This window comes from Spermophilus citellus, assembly GCF_964194105.1.
Source record: "Spermophilus citellus genome assembly, chromosome: 18".
Lineage (NCBI taxonomy): Eukaryota > Metazoa > Chordata > Mammalia > Rodentia > Sciuridae > Spermophilus > Spermophilus citellus.
The window spans coordinates 7540925-7565492 of record NC_138200.1 but is presented as its reverse complement, the minus strand read 5'-3'; the positions used below and the strand labels follow the sequence as shown (position 1 = coordinate 7565492).

Genomic DNA, 24568 nt, shown 5'->3' with positions numbered 1-24568 from the left:
AAATATATATATATATATATATATATATATATATATATATATATATATTGTGTGTCCACCTACAACTAAAAAAAAAAAAGTGAAAAAGGGCTGGGGATGTAGCTCAGTGTTCAAACGCTGCTGGGTTCAACCCTCAGTACAAGAATAAAAAGAAAATGGGCTGAGAACCAGTTTCCTGTTTTAAGACCCCAAGAATCCCAGAGCTGCGTCACTGAAGATGACACCCAATGTCTTGTTCTTTGGCATTTTATTTCAAAATTGCAGCAAGAACAGAGAGAAAAATAACCAATGGCAGCACCGGGTCCGGCCTGAGAACGGAGAGATGTGGAGCCGTGGCCAAGGCACTTCCCTGACCCCCACGACACGCCGCAGCCAGGGGTACCTGATTCCTGGAGCCCAAGATACGGAGCGAGGGTCCAAAATGCCTGGTTCTGGCCTGTGTGACTTTGGGAGTGTAGCGACCACGTGGGGGCGTCAGAGAGCCAGGCGTCGGCCCCGGGCCTCCTCTTATTGCACTTCAGGGGAGTCAGCGGTCGGGAGGCGGGGCCGGGCTGGAAGCGGATCTGAAGGGGTCGGCGCGGCCCAGCGTCACACTGGGAGCATCCACTTGTGGGCTTTTGTTCCATACTGAAGGGCAACGGAGGAGCATGAGGGGGAGCCGCACTGCAACTCCCAGCAGGCCCTGGGGCGTCCCAAGCAGAGTGCCTTTGGAACTGTACCCTGAAACCTCATGGGAAATGTAGTCCACCTCCCAGGAGGCCCACCAACAATCCCGGGGAGGGAAAATCAAGGCAATGACACAAAGGCTTAAAGGAGAAGTAGCTGCAAAGAGAGGAGTTACTGAAGACCCGGAAAGGATTTTGGAAAAGTCGTTTTCAACTTAGAAAGCCTGGTAGAGCCAGAAGGGTAGTCCCAAGTCCTCAGGAAAGGCAGCCAGGAAACCCAGCAGCTCTAGGTAGAGAGCCAAGGAAAGGAGCCCAGAGGTTCTCGGAAAGCTCTCTTGGCTCGGAAGAACAGAAATGCTCCAGAGGCTTATGGGAGGAAGCATTTTTGGGCCAGAGAGGGGGCCAAGGGCCAGAAGCTCAGAAGAAGAAAACTTCTTAGGCCAGAGGGAAAGCCTAGGGCTCCAGGGAATTTCGGGAGGCAGAATCCTGTGGCTAGAGGGCAGGCCTTGGTCCCACAAGCTCCTGGAAAGGGGAGTTCTCCCACCAGGAGACCCAGGGGCCACAGGGACTCATGGGAAGGGGGCTTCTCACACCACAGTGTTACCCTGGGGCTCCTGAAGCTTGCAGGACAGCATTACTCAGCCCCAAGAGGTGGTGGTCCAGGCCACCTACTCAGCCAGGAGGCTTCTGATCCAGAGGCCGATAAGAGGTGGCACCGGCTATCATTCCTGGAGTGTTGAGGGGGAGGTGGGCTCCTAGTCCAGATGCTCAAGGGACACGAACTTCTCTGGGGAACAAACATTTAGCCCATTTCCCCAGTGAGTCCAACCCACCTGAATCGCCTTCAGCTCCTTCTGGAAGCGGAGGATAAGCTCAGGCCCATTTTCCATGGTGGGAATGTGGAGGTGCTGGGGAAGAAGGTGCCATGAGCACTAGGCTCCCCCTTCTCTCCCGCCCCCGGCGTGCTTGCACCTCACCTTGTCTTTATACAGAATTCGATGCACAGGGCAGACCTGGCAAGCGGTGCCTGAGCCAAAGACCTCCCGCACCCGGCCCTCCTCCAGCGCCCGCAGCAACTCCTTCATGGTGATCTTGCGCTCCACCACCCGGAACTCACCCTGCGGGCAAGGGCAGAGACACAGGAGTCCACAGAGGATTCCCTGCTGCAGGGTGGTGAGAAAGAGGCCCAAGGAGGGTGACAGACCCAGAGTGAAGGGATTGAGACATGACATATTACCCCAGCCCCAACACACAGGGACCCGTCAGAGGTACGCCACCCGCCCTCACCCAGGTCTGAGCCAGGTCCAGCAGACTCTGTCTGACTACTCCAGGCAGGATGATGCCATCCAGTGGGGGGGTCACCAGTTCTAGCACTAGGACAGGTGTGAGGGACAGGGCATTACCACCACCTTCCAGCACTGCCCATCCTCCTAGGAGCCTCCCCCTCTCCCAGAATCCCTGGCCCTTGCAACCTGCTAGGGATTCCATCCAGGGTTGGCTGGGTCATGGTGGGCTCACCCCCGTCCTCATGGGTCCAGTAGATGAAGATGTTCATGGTGCCCACCTCAGTGAGCTGGTGGTCAGGCCCGTACAGCCAGAGGACCTGCTCGCAGCCCTTCTTTTGTGCCTCCTGTTGCAGTAACACGGTGGGCCCATAATTCCTGGTGGAAGGCCGCCTGGTTGGACTGGGTAGGGGACATCCATCCTTCCCCCACCGTGGCCCTGGAAGAGTGTTGCCATCCAGGGCTGACCCTGCTCCTCCCCAGTCCACAGTGCCCCCCCAGCACACAATCCCCAGCCATTCCCTTGGTGTCCAGACTTGGGCTGCGTCTGCCCATTCCTGCCTCTTCCTGTTCTCCAGATCACAAGTGCACGGCCGTTTGCTCTGCTGGGACCATCTTCCTCACCCTTTCACCAAACCAAATCCCCAAATGTCCTCCATAACCATTTCCCATGTGACACCCTACAAGAGGTATTTCCAGACCTCCATGTGGGGTTCTGGCCTTCTTTGGGCTTCCTCCCTGAGTCACCCTGTTTTAACACCTTTATCTGTTACTCAGACTGGGCCTCAACCTTCACCTACTAGCCAGCCACTCCTGACTCCCCACTGCCCCAGGACACGATCCCAGCCCACGCCTGGTGTTCTGAGCCTTTCACAAAAACTGATCTTGTTTACTTCCCTGGACATTCACTGTGACCCCGTCTATCCCCTCCACCCCCACATATGTGGCCCCACAACTAGAAAACACCAACTACCTTTTGTTTTTGAGAAAGGGTCTCCCTCTGTTGCCCTGGCTGATCGCAAATCCTTGACTCGAGTGATCCTCCTGCCTCAGCCTCCTGAGCAGCTGGGACTACATGTGCCCACAGTAGCACTGGCTTTGTTTACTACCTTTGAACCCAAGAAACATCCTTCCTCCTCATCTGTGACGCTGATCATGGTGCCCTATGTCACCCCCATCAGAGCCCATGCGGCTCTGGACCCTGGAGTTTCCACCAGCCAGAAGCCCCAGAGGACAGGCTGGCTCTGACTCATCTGTGTCCCCAGCTTCAGCCAGCACAGGGCCTGGTCTAAGGAGACCTCATGAGATGTGTATTGAAGGAACTCAAATGAACCCCCAGTGCCACTTTCTGTCCGATGTGACCAGTGACCATCCTCCACCTCACTCAGGAGGCCCTATCGCCTCTCCCCTGCCCTGCTGAGCCAGGCTATTGGAGAAAGGATGACACAGGAAGTCCACGTGACTATGGGAGCCAGGCTCAGGAAGCACAGCCTAGACTGGGTGAGCAAGGGCAAGTGATCCCAGAGGAGAGACCAATGAGCCAGACGCGGATTCCTCTCCGGAGGTCTCCAGGGGAGCAGCCTGGCTTCCCCACCGACCTCCATGCAGGCCCTCCCATCTCTGAGTTCATCTGTCCATCTGTGCGATGCTCTCATCCTTGTCCCAACGTTTGCCATCAGCCCTGAGCCCCGCACACGGAGTGGACAGCATATCCCAGTCCGTGGGCAGAGCTGCCCCAACATGTAAAACAGGACAGTGAAGAAAACTGACATCCAGAAACACCCCCAAATTCGGGCACTGCACCCTGGCCTCTGGTCTCCAGTGCATGGTACATCCTAGGGGTGCAGGGGCTACTTACCCTCCCACCTTGTAGTCACCAACGCCACCCATCCAGGCCCGGATGAATGTCGGGTCGGCCAGGAGGGAGACAGGGGTCACCGAGTCTCCAGGAAAGTAGGAGCCCACAGGACACAGGATGACAAACAGGAGGGCTTGACTGGCGCTGTTGACACCCAGCGAGTCCTGGGAGGGCAGAGGGGCAGCCTCAGGGGCAGGAGTCGCTCAGCCTCCTCTCTCAGACCAGGAGTCCAGGCCCAGCCCCTTTCCCTCCCCTAGCCCAGGGGTCCCCAGGAGTCCCCAGCCCTGAGGGGGGCTCACCTCGGTACCTATGAGCACGGGCCGCACGTAGAGGCTGGTGCCGGTGCCCCCAGGAACCCAGGCCTTATCCACCTCAATGAGCCGACGGATGCACTCCAGCAGTTCCACCTTGTCAAAACTCTGGGCAGGCCCCACACGGGTCAGGAGGCCCGCAGCTCTGGCCCTCCCCGTCCCCCCACAGGCAGGCCAGGCTGCTCACCGGCAGGCAGAGGCGCAGGGCTGTGCGCAGCATGCGGTCCATGTTGAGCCAGGGCCGGAAGAGGCGCACCTGCTGGTCCTGGCCTCTGTACGCCTTTAAGCCCTCAAAGAGCTGTGGGGACAGGTGTGTGGAGGCTCAGAGCCCCTGGGTCATCACAGACAGAGGGACAGCAAGAGACTGACAGACCAAGACACAAACACAGAGATGGAGTCAGAGATGGCGAGAGGCAGGCAGACAGACAGAGAGGCAGGCAGACAGAGGTAGACTTAAGGTGGCAGTGGACTTCTGTGGATACTGCGGACCACAGGGAGCCAGAGAGAACCCCCACAGGAGCCCCTCCAACTACTGCTCATATTTTTCAGGCATGATAAACCTGTGAAAGTTTGGAAAGAGCCCTGGTATTTTAGAGAAATACTGAAACATTTATGGATGGAATAACCCACTGTCTGGGATTTGCTTCTCATCATAAAGTGGAAGACAGTGGAAGTAAGTCCAGCGGAGACAAGGTTCTAGGCCAACAGGAGCTAACACATGAAGCATGTGCCTCCTATTACCTACTTCTGTGTTTCAAATGTCGCATAAAAACTTTTTTTTTTAACTTAAAAAAAGTTGATCCCCACCCCCACCATGCTACTCTCAGGAGAAAGCTCAAGTCCCCACCGTGGCCTCTGAGGTCCTGGACCTGGCCTCTTACCTGCAGGCTCCTAGACTAACTCCTGCCCACTCTCCCCACAGGTGGCCACCTTGGCCTTCTCCTGCTCCCAGGGTCTGCAGTGGCTTGGTCCTCCCTCCCTTCACCCATGTCCTCCAGCTCATGTCATGGGGTTCAGCCCTAGGCACCTCCGAGGGCTGGGGTGGCTCAGCGTGGAGTGCCCGCCTACGGGTACAAGGCCCGGGTTCCATCCCCAGCACCAGTAAAAACAAAAACAGACGGCAAAACACAGCCAGGAAAAAGCAAGTATCATACCCTTCATGGTGTAGCCTCGCCCCCACGCACATCAGGGGCCTGGCCACTGCCCCTGGCTCCGTAGGGTGCCTGTTCAGTGTCCACCTAGGCTGAGAGAGCCCTAGGGCACCGGACATGTTCATCAGAGACCCCACAGCCCCTGGCATCCAGGACCCCACTTGGCACAGCGTGGGTTTTGTGGATTTAATTAATATGAATATGAAATGAATGAAGTAAAAATAGGCAGGATATTTTGGGGGGAAATACAACTAATAAGGGTCAAGAGGGGTGGGGATGGGGGGGCGGGTACAGTGGCCTGCGCCTGGAACCCCAGGCTCAGATAGGAAGATACAAAGTTTGAGGCCAGACTTGGCAACTTAGTGAGACCCTATCTCAAAATAAAAAGTAACAAGAGCTGGGTTGTGGCTCAGTGGTAGAGCACCCCCAGGGTTCAATCCCCAGCACTGTAAGAAAAAACAGAGCTGTGGCTGTGTATGAGGGGGCTGACTCACAGTGGGACAGACGACCAAACACCCACAAAGGAACAAATGAAACTGAACCCCTGCCTCACACCAGACAAAATTCCAGAGAGTGCAATTTTGAATGAAAAAAAATGCATATTAAACCATAAAAGCTATAGAAGAAAACACAAGCTAACTGCTTTCTACCTTAAATTGGGGACGGTCTTTCTAAATTCAACAAATCACAAAGCCAAAAAATAAAAGAGTGATTATATTTGATTCCATTAAAAAAAAAAAAAACACCTGGAATTTGGGGTATAGCTCAACGGTAGACTGCATGGTTAGCATGTGCAAGTCTCTGAGTTCAATCCCCAGTACTGCAAAAATAAATAAATAACAGAATCTTTAAAACCACTTGGGAGACGGGAAAAGATCTAAAAGTTGGACAAGGCTTGTCTAAGGTTTGGGGAAACAGGCTTGGCTGGTGAGTGTAGAAACTGATACAACTTCGGTAGCAGACAATGTGGCAATACCTTTCAAAATTATGACTGTACCTGCACTTTCACCCAATAGTTGTAGAAATTGAGTGGAGAGATACACCTGCACTTAGAGGAAGTGACAGGTGCACTTCATTGTTTATTGCAACTGTGTTTATAAGAGGTCAAGGCTGGAAACAACCCAAGTGCCCCAAAATAGGGGACTGCCTAATGCAGGACATTGTTAGGATGGAATACTATGCTGCTGCTGCAAAAAACGGAAAGCTCCTTAGGGCTGCTATAGGAGAATTCCCACAGCTCTGGCCCCAGTTCAGATCTCCACGCCTACTTATCCTCTCCTACCTGAATCATCGCCCAGCCTTGACCTCCTGGCCTCCAGTCTCAACTCCCGTCTATACAGCAAGAGGGAGGTCCTACTATACCCAGGCTGGGCCTGCACCTCCGCTGCTCAGAGTCCTCCATGGCTCCCAGCACCCCTGGACAAGGTCCAGTGCCTCAGTTCCTCCGGTGGCCTTGATAACACCCCTAGTGTCCTCTGACACACTCCAATCCCATAATTCCTCCCTATTATGCCAGGCCCTTCCTGTCTGGGCCTTGCATTGACTGGCCCCTTTCCCACTGACTGGCCCCTTCCCACTGACTGGCCCCTTCCCCACTGACACCCTAAGCCTCCTAGGTTTTGCCAGGAAAGGCCCCACTTTCCTTCAAGCTAGGCTAGAGAGACCCTGGCCTCCCCCGCTGCCTCATCGGAGCCTAGGTAACACCAGGTTGTAACCAGGGTGCAGTTTCGAGTGAGGGAACCAGGACCCCAGTGTGAAGTGCAGGAGGCCCCGGAAAGCTGGTGATGAGTGAGTGGAAAAAAGCCTGTGGAAAGCAAACCCAGGGAGGTGGAGCTGGCAAGGGGCACAGCAAGGAGGGGATGCACACGGGACCAGGGACAGAGGTCAGCGGCCACGCCACCTGCAGGGAGTAGTGGAGGGCCGAGGAGGCTGGGTGCAAAGTGAGATTCTGGAAGGGCTGGATCCTGGGCTGGCCCCAGCCCTTCTTCCTGTTCCATTCCACCATCAGCATGTGGTCGGTGAACGTCTTCCCAAACACCAGGGAGTCGCTGGGGCTGGGCTTCTTTCGTGGCTCCTTCGTTATTTGCAGCTGCAAGTCTGCAGCCTGAGAAAAGATGGGACACCCAGGTGTCCAGGAATCTGGTCACAGGTGTCCAGCTGAAAAGCTATAATTCTCTTCATGAGCGCCTGCCCCAGTGGACTCTGGGAAATGCAGTTTCATCTTTCCCCAGGCTGTTGTGCTACACCACTGCCACCCACCTGCACCTCCAGGCTGCAGACCTTTGGAGATGCCCAGATCCAGCTGCCAATCCCCTCCTCCCTCAGACTTAGGGGTCCAAGCCCCTGTCCCCCTCTCTGAGGCCCAAGAGTCCAGGCCCCAGCCTCCTCCCTCAGAGCCTGGTGTTCTGGTCCCTCCTTTCACCTTGAAGTTGGTGGAGGCACATCCTCTGAGACCCCACAGAAGCCAAGGGACAGGGAGAAGTTTCCGGGACCAGATCTGGGACAGAAAGAGAAGTGACGTGCCAGCAGTGGGAGAGAGCAAGGGTCCCAGTATTTCATTTGTCACTTCCTGCACCTAGGAGTACCCTCTGGCGTCCCTGTCACAGTCCCCGTGCATTCAGGCAGGGCATTTGGCTCTAGCCAAGTGCTCCCAGCCGAGTCCTACTAGGGCCATCCCTAGAGGGAGCTGAATGGGCTCCAGGCCCCCTCCTCCACCCTGGGCAAAGTCAAAAGCAGGCGCCTCCCACCCCAGGAAACTTTGACCTCAGCCTAGGACCAGCTCAGACAAGGCGAGGACAACGGAAGGTGTGCAGGTAAGCAGAGGCCTCCCAAGGGGCCCAAGTCACAAGAGGAGTCAGGTGAGCAAGGGACCTGTAGGCCCTGTTCCCTGAGAACTCAGGAATCCAGGCCCCCAGCCCTTTCCCTCAGAACCAGGAGTCTCAGTGCTTATTACTTCTGGGTATTAGATCGAGATCACCTGAAGCGCCTGACCCCACACCATGGGTGCCACCTCAGCAGTGACTCCAATGCCCTGCAGATCTCAGAGGCTGAGGGCCAGCACCAGGACCCTGGGGGCCACCCAAATCACCAACAGACCATGCTCAGGTGCACACTTCCCTCACGGACCTCGCACAGTGGTCTGTTGGACTAGCAGGGTGGCCCACCCTGGGGATCTCCCACTCACAGTGCTTCTTTCCCCAACCCTGCAGGAAGACAGCTGGGCTGTAGGACTGAGGACACAGAGCAGCCTGCACTCTCCCTATGAGCCAGGAGAGCTGTCACCAACTGGCAAGAATGGATATGAATGGCAGGGATCACTGGCCAGCAGGTGAGTTATGGGGAGACAGGGTTATGGGATGCAGTGTCACAGACTCTGGGCAGTGAAGCCTGAGATGCGGCCTTGCTGGTGTAGGCCCAAGGGCCTCTGGAATGCTCACTGACTGCAGTGTGTGCCTCCCCTCCCCCACGTGGCCTCTGTGTGTAACATGGAGCCTGCCTGGCCCTGTGGCCAAGGCTCTGCACAGGAAAGGACAGGACAGCCACAGTATGAAGAACAAACACACAGTACAGGACAGCCAGAACAAGGACAAGACAGCAGAGGAAGCCAGGACACATGAATAAAAGAGATTTAGAGAGGAAAGTGGAAGAATGAGAAAAAGAAACAGAAATGGAGAACAAACTGAAAAGAACAGGCATCCAGGCCGAGTTGCCAAAATGTGTCTATCACATAAAAACCAAGATGAGAGACAGAGAGAGACAGAGGGAGAGGGAGAGGGAGAGCGGAACTCAGGCAAAGTAACAAAGCCTGGAGGAAACCAGGGAAGTGACTGAGAGCAGAATACAGAGAAGCCAAGAGGCAAGGTAAGGGAAAGGAGAGGAACAGACAAAAGTGAGACCTCGGAGCCTTGGGTGGCAGGAGAGCCGAGGGAGAAGGAGAGACACTGTCTCAGAGATGTTTGGAGGCAGGAGAAGCAGAAAAACAGAGCACACCCCCACAGGGCAGAGAAGGCACGGGGCATGGTGTCAGAAACCTGTGACAGTGAGTAAAGCTACCTTCCTCCTCCTGGGCATTTCTCTAAGGTGCGGAGGGCGCCCTGCCATCCCAGCCCCCAGCTATGGAGTGGAGCCTAGAGGAAATGCGCAAATGGACTTCTCTGACAGAGCCCAAGAGTTTCAGCATTAAACACCAGGAGTGTAAAGGATGGAGGCTGAGTTAAGAAAGAAGGGGGCCAGGGGTGGCGGGGCACTCCTGTAATCCCAGTGGCTCAGGAGGCTAAGGCAGGAGGATCCCAAGTTAAAAGACAGCCTCAGCAATTTAGCAAGGCCCTAAGCAACTTAGTGAGATCCTAACTCAAAATTTTAAAACGGGGTGGGGGGGGAACCCTGAGATATGGCTCAGTGGTTAACTGCCCCTGGATTCAACCCACAGTACCCAAACGAAATGAAGAAGAAGGGTAGGTGCACAAGAAAGGCTCTGTAATATGACTGAGCCTCCACCGTGTCCCCTATAGCACAGGACATCTGTCTTTGACAGAGCCCAAGAGTTTTATCATTAAACACCAGGAGTTTTCCTCTCATAGCCCCAAACTGTCCTTGTCACAGCCCAGGACTGACCCCATCACATCAAGAACTTGCCTTTGTAGCCCAGGACTCACTCTGCATCCCAGCCCAGGGCTGTCCTATAGACCATCCAAGACTCTACATCGGAACCCCAGATGGCTCCAGTCACTTCCCAGGACTTCCCCCTCCAGAACCAAGCAGTGTCTCAACACAGCTCAGGAATATCTGCCCTCCAAAGCCAAAATCTTCTTCCTCTGTATTCCAGGATTGTCCCTGTCAAGACCCAGCCGCTGTATCTTTCAGATCCAAGAATTATTCCCATGTCAGTCTAGGCCAGTCCCTGCAGGTCACTGTCCACTTCACACTCCAGGACCTCCCAGGAAGTCCCTGACTGTGCCCATCACAGGTTCAGCCCCAGACTGTCTCCATTACAGCTCAGGTTCAGCCCCAGACTGTCTCCATTACAGGACAAACCGTCTTCATTAGAGCGCAGGAATGTCCCATTAGAGTTTAGGACTCACCTACTATGGCAGTACTGTGCCATGATAGGACTCTCCACATCATGGCCCCAAACTACACCCATCAGACCCCAGCACTGTCCCACCATAGCTCAGCTGTGTCACCATCAGTGCCCAGGGTGCCCCTGTCATATCCCAGGCCTGTCCCACAGTATCTGCCCAACACTAACTATCCCTGTCACTAAGACCTGGGAAAAGTAAAAAAAAAAATCTGCCCTGCTATTCATCATCCTGGGATAAGAAACTTAGATAAAGCCAGGTGCAAAGTTAAGAGTAAACATTTCTCCCAAGGTTATGCTGCAGCTGTCAAGGGTTGTATCGACCCAGTGGTTTCCTTCCTAAGAAATTCTGTTCTCTATAATCATAGGCTCTCGGCCTTTGATCTCTTATCATCGGTAAGAACAGACCTTCCCGTTCTTGCCCGGAGGACCTGTCACTTTGAGTGGGAGAAGCTGCCTCAATCTCTAACCAGGTGCAGACTTCATATGAACCTTCCCCATCTGTCTTACCGACCTTTCCTTCCGAGAAACAGGACCTCGGCTCGGATTCCCAGCCGAGACCTGAGGCTGAACCCAGTGCCTTCCTCCCGCCCCAACTCCTTAAGGTCCAGGGCCCCCATCCCCGCCGCGCCCCCCGCGGACAGCTCCCTCCCGACTCCCCAAGACGTTATTCCAATCGCCACGGTTCCGCCCCACCCTGGTCCCGGGCCTCCCCAGGGCGGGCCCCTCCTCCACGTTCCCCCGCAACCTCCCAGGTCCCCTCCCCACAATTACCTGCCCCCGACCCCCAGCCCTTTAAACCCTAGGGGTCCTGTCCAAAGGACCCCATTTCTTACGCACCCCGCCACGGAATCTCAGGGCCAGAGAAGCGGGGCTGAGCGAGAAAGCTTGCGCGCCCATGATCCTCCCGGAAGTGCGCCCCACCCCCGGGTTCCCCAGACCCCCAGCTGGCGTGGCGAACCCACCTGCCCCAGCGCGAGCGCGGCCATGATCAGTGCGGCGTGTAACTGCGCCCGCCCGGGGCGCGGCCCCAAAGAAAGTCGTTCCGGCCCCGCCCCACTTACGCCCCCTCCCGCAGGATGCCTGCCCGCGGGCCACCCCAATTGGGGCCAGGCCTCCCCAATTAGCGAGCCAGGCCTTGCTGCGGAGTACATGCGCTGTACGAGGCAGGAACTGAAATGCACTCCTCCCTCATTCACCCCACCCCGTTTTCATATGCCCAGTAATTTTTGAAAATGTATTTTCATAGAGTTTTTCCTGAAGAGCCGGCCAGGACAAGCATCCCGAGGTAAGAGAAGGCAAAAGCAAGGAGCAGAAAGTTCGGTTACGCGATCTCTTTGTGAAAAAGAAAAGCTCACTTTAAATGTCAGCGGAGGCATAAAGAAATGTGTCTTTTGGAAAAGGGCTCTGCTGAGTGGGACAGAGGAGGATGAAGAAGGAGCTTCCCTCTGCACTCTGGATACTTTCCTGTTTGAATATGGCTTTTTCTTAACGAGGAGAAGATATGTGTGTTCTTTGTAACTCTGAACTAAAAGCACACAGAGTTCCCCATGCCTCCTTCCAGTCCCTTAAATCAATGAAGCCCGAAAAACTGCACACATGCCTACATCTCACTCATCAGTAAGCCTCAAAGAAGAGCCCCTGGCGCAGGGTATCCTGGTTACACCCCTCCAGGAGCATCCCCCAGCTTCAGGACTCCAGAGGCAGAGTTAGCCAATCGCAGTCCTTCAGGATCCCTCCGACCCCCTAGCAACTCAGACCCGAGGCAGTGACCCTCTTGACTGTGCTCCCCCATCACTGTGTGCCCCAAACTCTCGTGATCAGTGGTCTCCTAAATCCCTGCATCCGCGTTACCCTAACACTGAAATCTCATCTCTGCTGTGTCCTCAAAACGCGGTCCCTAAGCCATGTACCTCCATAATATTGGGACACTTCCCCCCAAGTTGTACCCCCCTCAATGGCACCAAATTCTGTCCCTAGCCCCAGTCCCCCCAACCCCCACCTCAAACAGCTACTGGACAGAGGAACCAAATCACGGTCCCTCCCCCGCAGATGTTGCTGTTTTTCCTCTCTCCACCCCAGTCCTCCTCCCCCACCATCCGGGCGGGGGCTGTAGGGTTGGCACCCACAGGCCGCGCCCGGACCCCCGCAGCCAATCAGCGACTGCCGCACACCCCCGCGGCGGCCAATCCGCAGCAGCTTTGCAGCCCCACCCCCGCACCTGCTACTGGGCGCCGCGCCGCAAGAGACCTCCCTCAGCCAAAACTCGGGAGTCCTGGCCCTAGCACCTTCTCCCTCTGACCACGATGTCTCAACCCCGCTTCCTCTTCCCTCAGGACTTGTCGTGGTAGTCACTTTCCTGCTCCACAGGCCAGGAGGTCAAAACTACTTTCCCCAAGGGTCAAGAATAAAGAGGCCTTCTCCTTCTCCTTCTCCATTATATATCCTAATTAGCGTTTAATTTACTCTCCCCTGTGTGACTTCTAATTAGCACCCAGGTGAAGCTGAACTGCTCTACCTGGCATTCGTGAGCCACTGGGGCACCTGCTTCAAGGCCCTCAGGGAACTGTCATCCTTCAGGGTGGAGGCAACTTGTGGACTCAGTAACCCTGGTGTGCTCACATTTGTATAAAGGGCAGGAAATACATATAACCATGTTCTCCTTCTGACTGCAGACTGCTTTGGGGGGACTCTCAGGGGTGATCCGGTGCATTCCTATGTGGGTTAAAGTCTGGGGGGTCTGGACCTGGGAGGTAGATGGGACAGGGTGGAGTTTGGGGTGGGAAATGTTGGGCAGGGAGGCTCGAGTGAAAATGTGGGCAATCAAGAAGGGCAAGTGGGGAGGTCCACAGGGGTGCCCGGAGCAGCCTTACACCCATACCCCAGCTCTGCACCCCCAGTCACAAGGAGCTCAATGCCTGTGCAGAAGCTGGCTTCAGAAGCCAGGAATAGGGCTGCGGCCCCCACCTCAGCTGGCTGGCCCATGCGGCCCAGGGGCTGGGGAGAGAGAAGGAGAAAGGAGGTCAAGGGGAGCCCCCACCTGATGGCCACACCCCCAAGTTTCCTCCATTCCACCTGGATCTGGTCCTCAACTCCTACCTGGGCCAAGGTGCCCTCCTGGATTGTGGCCCTGGGGTCTGATGTTAAGGCTGCCAACTGTTCCCACAATGGGGTCCAGATGTTTCCTGGGGAGATACTGGGGGAAGGGAGAGAGGGGATCCGAGAAGTGTGTCCCAACTGCTGCCTCTTGGCTCACTCCCAGTCTTCCCAGTTCCCCCAGGAGACTCGCAGCCTACTGCTTGGGGCTCACCAGTTGACTCGGACGCCATATTGGCTCTCATCCAGGGCCAAGGCTTTGGTCATGGCCGTTACTGCCCCCTGTAGGAAAAGGCCAGGGAGAAAGTTCAGTCCCAGAAGTTGGGGCCCTTCCGTCCACTCCTTCTAGCCAGGGGGCATCAAGCAGGGGCATCAGAAGGAGGACAACTTCCCCTCCTCATAGGCCTCTTAAAATGCCATTTCTTGAGAGAAAAGCGCCAAGAGCCATTGATCACAGGTGTCTCAGAGCTGAATCGGGGAGTTGGCAGGTGGTTCTGGCTGCTGCTCCTAAGATCCTGGGTTTACAGCTGAGGCTCCCAGAAAGTGGGGTGGGGGGCAAGGAAGGGGCAAGGGCTGGGGTACCTTCGTGGCCACATAGGGAACCGCCTGGGACTGGCCAATGGCCCCGACCAGACTGGAGATGTTGATGACGTTGCCTTGGGTCTTCCTCAGGTGGGGGAGGGCGAGCTGGGGAAACGGAGGCAGAGTCAGCCCCCCGGTCTCTGGGTCTCCCCCAGTGTGCTGAAGGTGAGCCATAGGAAAGCTGACCTGTGGCACACTGGTCTCCCCCGTGTTCCTAGTTGATCTTGGGGGCACTTTTCGGGCTTGGCCCTCGTGTCTCGGGTCTCAGCCCTGAGGAGATGCTCCTTGACTGGGCGGGATTTCTCTTCTCTTTGTGTCTCTTCTGCTGGGTCTCTGCCTCCCTCCCTCTGGGTCTCTGTATGTTACACAACCTTCCATCCACATCAAATCAGGAAAATGGGAGACAGATTCAGAAGGCTGTAAGTTTTGCAAAAATGGAAGGCAGTGCTTTTACCCCTGGAGGGGAGACAGTTTCTCTGAATTCTATAGAGAGCTCTGTGGTCAGAGGTGAAGTGGGAGACCTTCCTGAAATGTAACCCTTTCTGCCAACTCCCCCGGAGCAGCTCCCTGGAGGTCCTCCGCTCCCTCATCCTGGCACGTGTGTGAGTGTGGTGGGTTCTCTACGCATGACCTTGGATACATTCAAATTCCATCCTTCCTCTTGCCTGCCTTGGGCAGCTGAGCCAGCCAGCCAGGACCTGTTCCTGCCTGTAAACATTCATGAACACAAGCCAGCACCCCCGGGAGGCTCTCAGAATGGGAATCTAAATAAACTCCCTCTTGGTTCACCCCTCCAGCTCTTGCAAACCTCCACCATTTCTCAGTACTGTATCTTCAAATGCACCTTGAGTATCTCAACCTCAGGGCCTTTGCACTTGCTGTTCTCTCTGCCTTACTAACCATCCCAGTTAGCCCAGGACTGAAGGGTTTCTGGGAACATGGGGTGTCCAGTCCACACTTTTCTTGGGGGGTGGGTGGGTACCAATAATTGAACCCAGGGGCTCTTTACCATTGAGCCACATTCCCAGCCCATTTTATTTTATTTTGAGACAGAGTTTCACTAAGTTGCTTAGGGCCTTGCTAAGTTGCTAAGGCTAGCCTTGAACTTGTGATCCTCCTGCCTCAGCCTCCTGAGCCTCTGGGATTTCAGGCATGCACTACTGGGCCCAGCCTCAGTCCACACTTTCAATGCTAAACTGAGGCAGTGGTGGGTCATCACATCGGCTCAGCTCCTTCAAACACTGTTCCAGTGCCACCTATCAGTGAGGCCTTTCCTGACCATCCTATTTAAAACTGGGACCTGCCAAGCCTGTTTCTGACATACTATGTTTTGGAAGGAAGGAAGGAAGGAAGGAAGGAAGGAAGGAAGGAAGGAAGGAAGGAAGGAAGGAAGGAAGGAAGGAGGGAAGGAAGGAACGGATGGAGGGAGGGAGGGAGGGAGGGAAAGAAGGACAGATCTGGTATATATCTGCCCTGTTCTCAGATCTTCTTACCACTTAGCTCATTTAACCCCAAAACTACCCTGCAAGATGGCACAGTTGCCCGGTGTAGTGGCACATGCCTGAAAGGTGGCACAGTTGCCTGGTATAGTGGCACACGCCTGTAATCCCGGTGACTTGGGAGGTTGAGGCAGAAGGATCGCAGGTTGGAGGCCAGCCTCAGCAATTTAATGAGGCCCTGTCTCAAATTTTAAAAAAATAAATAAATAAAGGCTGGCAATGTAACTCAGAGGTAAAGCGCCAAGCCCCATAAACAAAGGAGACTTTCTGACAACTCTATTGGAACCCTAATATAATTTGAACATGAATGATATGCTCGGGCTTCAGGGAGGGGCATTCTCTGCCCTCCTGCTCAGGGAACCCCCTGCACCCTCTCCCCCTCAGGCCTTGACACCCTCCTTCGGCAGCCCCACCTAGAACCTGACCTGCTGTTAACTTCCTCCACACCCTAACTTTGCAAGCAAGGCCCAGGAGCACGGGACCCAGCCTATTACCTCCTCCCAACGCCGGGCACGCCCACAGCTGGTGCTCAGAGATATTTGTCCCACACTCCGGCTCTCCCCCCTCCCACATTCCTTGGCCAGTGTCCTTCTCCCCAGGTCTCTCAGGGTCACTTGGTATCCCTAGGTAGCTACAGAGTTGCTGGCTTCCCCCTCCCTCCTGGTTCTCCTAAATGTTGTGGCAGGGACTGGGAGAAGCACCTTGCTGGTTTCTACCAGCATCTTCTAGATCTGCCTCAGAGCCCTGTCTAGAGCTCCTGATCCCCTCTCCTGGGCATCTACCTCAGTGTCTCATGAATAAGCGTCTCCCCTTTGTCCTCCAATGCCTGCCCCCTCCGTGGTACTTGCTTTTAGTTGTTGATGGACCTTTGTTTTATTCATTTATATGGGGTGCTGAGAATCGAACCCAGTACCTCGTAGGCACATGGTAGGCAAGCACTCTGCCACTGAGCCACAACCCCAGCCCCTTGTTTTGTTTTGGTTTTGGTCCTGGAGATTGAACCCGGGGTGCTTAACTACTGAGCATCACCCGCAGCCCTTTTTATATTTTTATTTTGAAATAGGGTCTCACTAAGTTGCTTAGAGCCTTGCTAAGTTACTGAGGCTGGTTTGAATTTACAATCCTCCTGCCTCAGCCTCCTGAGCCGCTAGGATTATAGGCATGGGCCACTGCGCCCAGCAGAACAGGGACCTTGAAGCCTACCGGGTCTCACTTGGACAAACGTGACTCTCTCCTGCTTTTGGTTTTCCTGCGTCACGCTTGGCCCTCTGAAGTGTTCTTCATGCACGACCGAGCGAGGGGTGAGGGGCTGTTAGGAGTGATAATAAGCTCTCAGCGCTTCCTTGTACAAACACCTGCCATAGCTCCCTACTGCTCCAAGATGAAAGACCAGGTCCCACAGCATGGCCCGCAAGACTCTGCACGATTGTCCCGGCCCTGTCCCTTCTTGCCTCACTCCCCCTCGCTCCATGAAGCCCCTCAACAGTACCAGCCTATGTTCTCCCACTGCCAGGCCTTGGCACAACACCTGTCCTCACTCCTCCACCCTCTGGCCCAGTCAATGGCACTCAGTCTTCATGGCATTGGACGCCCAGCCTGATCCCAGGCCCAACCAGTTCCCTGACTCCCCTGCCCAGATCCTCACCCACCTCGTTCTACACTCCCTGTGTTTACATGGGGACGCCTGGCTGCCAGTGGTGACAGCACTTTGCTCCCTGGTGCATCCATAGCACCTGGAACTGTGTCTGGCCTGTCAGGAGTGGGTGGGTAAACACATAGGAGTTGGGTCATGGGAACCGGCCCAGAGCCCAGCCCGGCCCCAGAGTCTACAGTGACACCCGGGTACTCACTTGCGGCCTCCTGGGGATCCATGTGGCCTCCCTACTTCCCTGGCCACGTTAAATATCCCTAGTCCTACCCTCCTTTCTTCCCAGCCCAGGGAATCACAACCTTGGGCTTATATCCATATCTCCCAGGGAGGCCGAGGACTGCAGATTCTGGTTCAAGGCCCTTCCCAACACCCATTCCTGGCCAGGGCCCCAGAATCCACATTTAAAGAGTCCCCAAGGGGGGGCTGGGTTTATGGCTCAGCCATAGAGCGCTGGCCTTGCACGCGTGTTCGATCCTCAGCACCACATAAAAGTAAATAAATAAAGTAAAGGTCTCGTGTCCAACTACAAATACAAAAAAATATATAAAAAAATAAAATAAAGAGTCCCCAAGGGCCAGGCACAAGGCCCACTCCTGTGATCCCCGCTGCTCAGGAGGCTGAGGCAGAAGGATCACAAGTTTGAGACAGGGCCTCAGAAACTTAGTGAGGTCCTGTCTCAAAAAATAAAGAATTGGAGGTGTGGTTCAGGGGCAGAGTGCCCCTTGGATCATTTATCAGTGCTACAAAATAAGTAAGAAAGTAGAGTTTCCAAGGGACTTTGATGGTGATGCTGATGGCAGCAACTTACAAGTGCTCACATATTTTTTTTAATTTTTTTTAGGCAGTGGGGGTCGAACCCAGGAGTGCTCTCCACTGTGTCACCCATTTTGTTTATTTATTCTCACTAAGTTGCCCAGGATGGTCTCAGATTTGTCATCTTCGTGTCCCAGCCTCATAAGTAGCTGGGGTTACAGATGTGCACCTCCACCCCAAGGATTTTTTTTTAATTAACATAAAGTTAAATCTGATTCTAAACTAAAACAACACTTTTCTCTTTGCCCCTTAGATGAAGGATAACTGTGAGGTGCATGTGCACCCTGATTTTGAAAAGTCTTACTGTGATTGTATAAGAGATTACTCTTGATTTTAGAAAATTCACTTCAAAGTACTTAGGGGTAAAAGGGCACAGGCCAGGCTGGGAGAACTCCTGCCTAGTGTGCTCAAGGCCCTGAGTTCAATCCCCAGCACTGCAACAAAAACATGCCTCCAACTTACTCTCAGATAGTTCAGGGAAAGTAGACTGGTTATTCAGGAAGAAAGACAGACAAGCACTCCAACATTCAGTCTCATTTGTTTGTTTTTAGTGCTGGGGATTGAACCCAGGACCCTCATGCATGCTAGGCAAGCGCTCTGCATGCTGCTGAATCCCCAGCCCTCTGATACGTAGTCGATAAACAGAAAAAATGGGGCTAGACAGGGAGTGGTGGTGCATACCTGTAATCCTAGAGACTCAAGAGGCTGAGGCAGGAGGATTTGAGGCCAGCCTCAGCAATTTAGCAAAGCCCTAACAACTTAGCAAGACCCTGTTTCAAAGTTAATAATAATTAAAAAAAAAAAAAAAAAAAAGAATGGGGTTTCTCCTGAGATATACCCAGTGGTCCTGCCCCAGGGCCTTTGCACATTCTTCTCAGGAAGTAAAACACCCTATGCACTACTTCTCCACTTCCCTCCCACCCACAGAGATCAGCTCAGATCTTACCTTTTCCCTTCTACTTCCCCTAGGCTCCATTTGCCCAACATGTCTCATGGTTCTTACATAGAGTGAAGTGGGTTGGCCAAAAGGTACAAGGTTCATGATAAACCATAATAACTTACAGAGGATAAATCTATGCCAGGTGTCTTCTAACTTAATGAGTATTTGATTTACTTTATTATTATTATTATCATCATTATCATTAGGACTAGGGACTGAACCCAGGGGTGCTTTACCATTGAGGTACATCCCCAGTTCTTTTTTTTTTTTTTTTTTTTTTTTTTAGTTTTCATTTGAGACAGGTCTCAAGTTGCTGAGGCTTGTCTCCAAACTGCAATCGTCCTGTCTCACCCTCCCGAGTTGCTGGGATTATAGGTGTGTGCCACCTTGCCTCATCTCATTTGATCCCCAGAAGAAGTCTGGATTAGAGGCCGTTATTAGCCCCATTTTATATATGAGAAACTGAGGCACAGACAGGTTTATTGCTTGTACAATAGTGTAAGTAGAAAGCAACAGAAACTTAGTTGGTCCTGAGACCTAGACCCTTACCCCATGTGAGGCTTCTGTGCACGTCACTTGCAGGTGACAGAGTCAGGCAGCCCAATAGGGAGTGGTGGGTCTAGTGTGACACAGACAGCTGGGCTGCACTTAACACACGGGGCCCCTCCCCCACGGGTCCAGTTAACCTGCTATGCCAACTTTTTAACAGAAACCAGAAACTGGGTTGTTTATGCAAAATATTTGTCTTTGGTGCCGAGGATTGAACCCAGGAGTGCTTAACCACTGAGCCACATCCCAGCCCTTTTAATTTTTATTTTGAGACAGGGTCTCGCTAAGTTGCTGAGGCTGGCCTTGAACTTGCGATCCTCCTGCTTCAGCCTCCTGAGTCTCTAGGATTACAGGCATGCGCTGCTACTACGCCTGGTTCCCCCACTGTGTTCTTTTTTTTTTTTTTTTAAGAATTTTTAATATTTATTTTTTAGTTCTCGGCGGACACAACATCTTTGTTGGTATGTGGTGCTGAGGATCGAACCCGGGCCGCACGCATGCCAGGCGAGCGCGCTACCGCTTGAGCCACATCCCCAGCCCCCCCATTGTGTTCTTAACACCCCTCCCACTACCACCACAGCTACTTGGAAGGTCCTGGAAGGTTCCTAAGAAGGCTGAGTTGCGTACAGATGGAGATTTGCACCCATTCATTTTCCCCAAAGAACAGAGTCCTTTTGGAATAAGAAGAGCAAAATAAAAAATCAGAGATTTTGCTTTTGGACAAAATGAGCCTCTGGGTCTGATGGCCAGGCCAGTGCTCACCTTGGTCACGGTGTAAGTCCCCAGAAGGTTCAGCTCCAAAAGCTGCCGGAATCCCTGGGCTGAGGTTTCCTCCAACCACTGCGGGGGTGGGTCTGCAGGGAGAGGAGGAATGAGCCCTGCCGGGAGGATGGGGAGGGGACCTGGGATGGGGAGGGAAGGGGACAAGGGATAGGGCTGCCTTGTGGGTTTACGAGAAGGCAGCTTGTGGCGGCAGAAGGCTGGCCTTGAATCTCAGTCCTGCCACCTCCTGGCTGGGTGACCGTGGGCAAGCCCTGGTCCCTCTGTGCCTCAGTTTCCTCATCTGCAGAACGAGGACGATGCCTCGTTCTTGGGCCCACAGATTTCATGAGTCAGTGTTTGTCCCTGACAAGCGGCACCATAAGTGTGTTGGCTAAACAAACAGAAGGAAGCGGGGACAGTAGCAGAGGGAAGAAAAATCCACCTTCAGAGTCAGGAGCTGGTAAGACACCAAGTGAGAACCGCAGGAACCCACAAGAAGTGGAAAGAGGGGACCCTGGACGCTCCAAGGCCCCGGGAGACACATGGACCAAGGGACAGAGACGGAAACCAGACCAGAGAGGGCAATATTGACTCTTACTCCCCAGATGCCACATGGTCACCTCACTTCTCCCAGGGACCTGGACAAACATCATGTGAGAAGTCTCCCCAAACAGCCTGTCCACTAGCCTGCCAGGTGGTCAGTGGACTTTCTCTTTTAATTTTTAAATGTTGTTTATTTATTCACTTTGTTAGTGGGGGTTGAACCCAGAAGTGCTTTAAAACTGAGCCACATCCCCAGCCCTTTTTAATTTTTTTATTTAAGACAGGGAGGGTCTCACTAAGTTGCTTAGGGCCTCACTAAATTGCTAAGGCTAGTCTTGAACTTGTTATCCCTTGTCATCCTCCTACCTCAGCCTCCCAAGTCGCCACTGCACCTGGGTGGGATTTCTTAAAAAAAAAAAATTAATTGTATTATTTATCTTTTGTGATACTGGGGATTGAACCCAGGGACTCTACCCCTGAGCCACATTCCCAGCCCTTTTTAGTTTTCATTTTGAGACAGGGTCTTGCTAAGTTGCTGAGGCCCGTCTCAAATTTGCAATCTTCCTTCCTCAGCCTCCAGAGTCACTGGGATTACAGGTGTGCACCACCACACCTGGCCAGCTTTATTTTAATTCCTGACCACACTATCATATAATAGATTCTCATTATTCTTGACAGATATATTCTAAGGGATCATCACAAACCCTAGGTTCGAGAACATTCACCCACGGCTCCTGGAGGAAGCTTTAAGAGCTAACAGAGAGAATGACAGAACATTTGCATACATGTCCATGTGTGCAAGCCTACAGATTGGTACACTAATATTAACTAGCACAGACGACAATCTTAAATCTCGAGAACCACTTGCGCTGGTAGAAACAAGATTCCAAAGTGTTAGGGGACTTTCCTGAGGGTGTTCCATAATAAGGTGACAGAGTTAAGATCAAAACCAGCCCAACCAGCCCCAGAACAGGAGCCACCTGCCCAGCCAAGCTCTGCCTCCATCTAGGGGATTCTCCGGTTGACAGCTGATTGACAGTCGGCAGAGTCAGCCTGTCTGATCTCCGTGGGAAATGTGAGCCACAGAGATTCAAACAACACCGTGCCTGTCCACACCTAATAGGAGAGTTCGGTGAGTACCAATTTTGGGTTCCAAATAAATTTTAGCAAGTAGGCAAATTCACAACTGAGATTCCACAAAGAATGAGCTGGCCCGGGTCTTTTTTTTCCTACTTCCTGATGTGAGTTCTGTGAGCACAGGGACATTTTCCTCTTGGTTCTCTACTAAATCCCTGATCCCTAGGATGGGATGTGGCGCCTGATCATAGATGCTCAATACACACCTGTTGAACAGACAAAGGACATAGAGGAACTAATACCTGATATTTTTTTTTCAAATCCTGACAATAATCTAGGAAGGAACAAACAGTCAAGAGAGGGTGAATCCACCTGGCAAGGGCAACTCCTCTTCTATTGCCTCGCTGGGCAACCCCAGGAGAAAGGATGCAGTCTCTGAGCCTTGGTTTACCACCTAGGGGCATTCTCAGGAAGGATGGTCCTTAAACTGATGGATATTTCCCTTGGAAGCCACCGCAGGGAGTCCAGGAACTGTACACCAGGAAGAAAATCTCCAGTGTCACTGGCAGAGCTCAGGACCATCGGCCAGGTGGTCAGTGGACACGAGCAAAGTGAGGCTACCAGTTGTATGCCTGAGGTGGTCACAGGGATTATGGGGCTGAGCAGTTTCCCTCCACCAGTGATCCCAACACTCTGTGGGACAACGGTGATGACTCCCATTCTAGACATCTGGAAACTGAGGCAGGGGGAGGCTCGGGACTGGGGACACAGTAGAGAAGGAAGAGAACCAGGATTTAAGCCAAGGCCTGCGGGTACCATAGCTGAACTGTCCTGTCCAAGAAGACAGAAAGGGGGATGGGGACAGCAGGGGTGGGGGAAGGGGAAACTAAGGGACAGGAGGAGGAGTCCAGGGCCAGGAAGTGGGTGGCACAGCACAGAGGGGCCCTACACCTGGCAACTCACGGTAGCCAGCATTGTTGACCACACAATCCAGGTGGCCAAATCGCAGGATGGTCTCGGAAATCAGGGTCTGAGGAGGAAGGACATGTCCTGTGATGAGTGCTATGATGCCCGCCTCAGAGGGACCAGGGCCCCAGAGCAAGGCGGGGAGGGAGCTAGGTGCACTCCTGAGGGGACAGGAGCCAGAGCAAGGGGGTGCCCAGGATTACCAGAAATGACAGGAGACAGGAAGCCAGGGGACCAGAAACCAAGGCTGGTCACAGCTGCACTGAACTGTCAGTGCAGAAACCTGGGGCAGCAGGGGGCCAGAGACCCAGACAGAAATAGAGGGGGACAGAGAAGCTGGGGTGAGGGTTGGCAGAGAGAGACCCGGAGAGCTGATACCGGGAGATACTGACTAAAGGAAAGGCGCGAAAAATGTCACAGGAGGCCTGCTTGACAGGAGATAAAAGAAGAGCATCCAGGAGCCACGTGACATGCCGGCATGACCGGAAAGAGCACCGGGCTGACACCTTTGGGACCAGAAGGATTTAGCCAGATCAGGAGAGATGGAGGGAACAGTAGCATAAACCCAGGGAGGAGAACACGGCCAGAGAGAAGGACGCTCTCACCTTCACGTCTTCTTCCTGAGTCACATCACAGGGGATAAAGACGGCTCCCGGAAGCTGCTGCTCCAGGGCCTGGCCACCTGACACTGCAGGGAGAGAGAAGCTGGGCCTGGACGCCCGGGTCTGAGGGAGGAGGCTGGGGCCTGGACCCCGAGGTCTGAGGGAGGAGGGCTGGGGGGAGGGCTGAGGGGCCCTCACTCACCATCCTTGTCGCAGATAACCACTTGGGCCCCACTGTCCACTGAGAACAGAAGAGATCAGGTTGGGGCCCTACAGACCTTGGTCAGGGCCTCTGCTGCCCTCTCGTGGTCACTCCCCGCCCCCCCACTCTTGACCCAGGTCTCCCGATGATGTCCGAGGACAAAGGGCAGAGCCTTAACACAGATTCCCCTTTGCCCCTCTAGGTGCCTGCTGGGGCTGCCAGGGCCTTATTTATGGGATCCATAGTACGCCCCAAACCTGCAAGAGACATATCCCCGAATCACCACTTTGCAGCTACAGTAAATATCCAGAAAAAGGGAAATAACTGCTTTTGGAGACACTGCCAAAAATTCGTGTCCTTGGCCATCCCTGGGCACCCTTCGTTACCAATTGCAAATTGACTTTTATAAGAAACCGGAGTTTTTTCTTCCCACTGCTCCTGCACCCCCAGTTATCTTCCTCTTTCTTTCCATCCCTACTCTCTTAGACCCCAAAGTGCGGAGCAGCCAGACCCTCACTCACCGAAGGCTCTTGCGATCCCAGCTCCGATGCCGCGCCCGCCCCCGGTCACAATCACCACCTTCCCCGCATAGCGCGTTCCCGCAGCCATTCCCGGCCAGTCAGTCTCTGTCACTCAATGAGTGACTTTCCACCTCTGAAGTCCAGGGAGGCCGAGGGATCAAACCATAAATAGGGGCTAGATCTTGGAAGCCCGACCCTGGGGGGCGTTGCCAGGGAATCCAGAGACCTAGGAATTTGGTCCCAGCCCAACTCTCCTCCCTCAGACCCGGGAATCAGGGTCCCAGCCCCTCCAGCCCCAAATTCAGTATTCCTGAGGTTCAGCCGCTGCACACCTAAGCCAGGACGCAATGTATTCATTCCCTGCTCCCTGCTCCTCAGACGGCCCAGTGTCACAATCCCAGACAGACAGAGAGAAACTAT

General features: G+C 53.8%; 2 protein-coding genes across 3 annotated transcripts; both read right to left on the bottom strand.

Annotated features, from left to right (window-relative positions):
- Nucleotides 1-230: 230 nt before the first annotated feature.
- On the bottom strand, nucleotides 231-11434 carry BCAT2 (branched chain amino acid transaminase 2). Of its 2 annotated transcripts, none has more exons than XM_081274288.1 (11): nucleotides 11311-11434; nucleotides 7691-7765; nucleotides 7169-7372; nucleotides 4305-4415; nucleotides 4106-4225; nucleotides 3807-3970; nucleotides 2184-2326; nucleotides 1953-2038; nucleotides 1643-1783; nucleotides 1499-1573; nucleotides 231-627 (listed from the first exon to the last, which is right to left on the bottom strand). In XM_081274288.1, exons 1-11 carry the CDS (start codon nucleotides 11332-11334, stop codon nucleotides 589-591), a joined length of 1182 nt encoding a protein of 393 aa, XP_081130414.1. In that variant the 5' UTR covers nucleotides 11335-11434; the 3' UTR covers nucleotides 231-588. The 2 variants fall into 2 exon arrangements, with proteins under 2 accessions (XP_081130414.1, XP_081130415.1); XM_081274289.1 differs by lacking the exon at nucleotides 11311-11434 and adding an exon at nucleotides 11186-11264.
- A 1461-nt stretch (nucleotides 11435-12895) lies between these two features.
- Nucleotides 12896-24558, bottom strand: HSD17B14 (hydroxysteroid 17-beta dehydrogenase 14). The gene is made up of 10 exons (XM_081274290.1): nucleotides 24481-24558; nucleotides 24149-24281; nucleotides 23628-23666; nucleotides 23429-23511; nucleotides 22821-22887; nucleotides 20238-20329; nucleotides 14024-14128; nucleotides 13656-13723; nucleotides 13445-13541; nucleotides 12896-13342 (listed from the first exon to the last, which is right to left on the bottom strand). Exons 2-10 carry the CDS (start codon nucleotides 24234-24236, stop codon nucleotides 13169-13171), a joined length of 813 nt encoding a protein of 270 aa, XP_081130416.1. The 5' UTR covers nucleotides 24237-24281; nucleotides 24481-24558; the 3' UTR covers nucleotides 12896-13168.
- Nucleotides 24559-24568: the final 10 nt, after the last annotated feature.